Genomic DNA, 1,673 nt, shown 5'->3' with positions numbered 1-1,673 from the left:
CAAAGCACTATAATCGGTTAGATAGGATGAGGGTTCATAAACTAGAAACGAGGACTAATTGCGAGGCGAAGTTCTCCATATACCTTGACAAGAGTGCTTTTCTGTGGCGAGTAAGGAAGATTGAAAACAAGCACAATCATGACTTGACCCCTAGTTGCATGGTGCATTTGATTGCGAAGTACCGATCACTCACGGATGCCGCCAAAGCTCAGATAGATGGGTTGAACGAGTATGAAATTTCGACAGCGAAGAGTGTATGATATATGGCCGGGATGGCTGGAGATACTTGTTGGTTGGCTTCTTAAAGAAGGATGCCTATAATCACATTGATAAAAGAAGTCATGTAACGATTGCGGAAGGCAATACAGACGCTGCGCTTGCATATTTAGAAGGTAAGACAGAATCGGATCCGATGGCCATGGCACGGTACAGTTTGACCGATGATGGAATGCTTGGCAATATGTTTTGAGCTGATGGGGGCAGCCGAGTCGATTACCAGTACTTCGGGGATGTCCTTGCATTCGATGCGACATACAAGAAGAACAAGTATAGGCGGCCATTGGTAATCTTCTCAGGGGCCAACAACCACAAGCAGACCACCATTTTCGGTTTTTGTTTACTAATGGATGAGACATTTGATTCGTATAAGTGGATATTGCAGAACATGGAGGTGATGTGCATGAAGGAGCCATCAGTGGTTGTTACAGATGGGCATGAGGCGATGCGTAAAGCCATAACTTTAGTATTCCCGAAGGCAACCTACCGCCTATGTGCATGGCATTTTCAGAAAAATATTATGGCCAACGTGAAGGAGCCGTCACTCCGATTACGATTTAATCGATGGTTATATGCGGACATCGACATTCGTGAATTCCTGACTGAGTGGGACCTAGCGATTGAAGAGTTCAAACTTCAAGATAGCCTATGGGCGAGGCAGGTGTTCGATAAGAAGGAAATGTGGGTGAATGCATATTTGAGGAATAAATTTTGCGCCGAGTTTAGGACCACATCTCAATGCGAAGGTATAAACGCTGTAGTCAAGAATTTCCTTCAATTGAAGCGTACTATTCTTGAACTTGTGCAGAACCTGAAGCTAATGGTACGTGATTATCGGAATAACGAGCTTCTAGCCCAGTTCAGAACCATTGACACTTTCCTATTAATGACGACTAGCCTCGATGCCATAGAGCGGTTCGTTGCGTTGACATATACAAAAGAAGTCTTTGCTAACAGCCACCCATACACAATAAAGAACTATGTCAATTAAAGGACTTGAAATTTTATATTGGGACAGTGCTATGGTTTTGTAACTTACGGCAAATGTTGTTGGCAACCACCACTTCATATCCAAATCATCGAGCATAGTTTTAGTGCACATGGATGCCACCAAGTTTAGGACCTAACGAAATCAACTCAAAAAAATAGTTTACTTAATTTATTAACTTATTTCAAAACACAAAAAAAAACTCATCACATCATCACAACACGAGCCATTTTGAATAATATTAAAATTTATATTAACTTACGTCATCTACAACCATTCTTCCCGGAATCAGTGTTTGGAGTGACTCCCTTGTTCTATTACAATGGTCGTCCGGGACTAGCATCTCTCTACACGATTTAATATTGTAGTAATTAGCAACACTAACACGAGGACAAATGATAAACCCGAA

General features: G+C 41.8%; 1 protein-coding gene across 1 annotated transcript; it reads left to right on the top strand.

The window, feature by feature from the left end:
• Positions 1-256: 256 nt before the first annotated feature.
• Positions 257-1,267, top strand: LOC112747981 (protein FAR1-RELATED SEQUENCE 5-like). The gene is made up of 2 exons (XM_025796191.1): positions 257-426; positions 484-1,267. The coding sequence occupies exons 1-2, from the start codon at positions 257-259 to the stop codon at positions 1,265-1,267; spliced, it is 954 nt and encodes a 317-aa protein (XP_025651976.1).
• Positions 1,268-1,673: the final 406 nt, after the last annotated feature.

This window comes from Arachis hypogaea, chromosome 15 (genome assembly GCF_003086295.3).
Source record: "Arachis hypogaea cultivar Tifrunner chromosome 15, arahy.Tifrunner.gnm2.J5K5, whole genome shotgun sequence".
Lineage (NCBI taxonomy): Eukaryota > Viridiplantae > Streptophyta > Magnoliopsida > Fabales > Fabaceae > Arachis > Arachis hypogaea.
This window is presented reverse-complemented; position numbering and strand designations above follow the sequence as displayed.

What these genes read in the sequence shown, in the direction of transcription:
- LOC112747981 (XM_025796191.1), top strand. Translation starts at nt 257, where the DNA reads ATGATATATGGCCGGGATGGCTGGAGATACTTGTTGGTTGGCTTCTTA. An exon ending in GATCCGATGGCCATGGCACG is followed by an intron (nt 427 to 483) that starts GTACAGTTTGAC and finishes TGATGGGGGCAG; the next exon opens with CCGAGTCGATTACCAGTACT.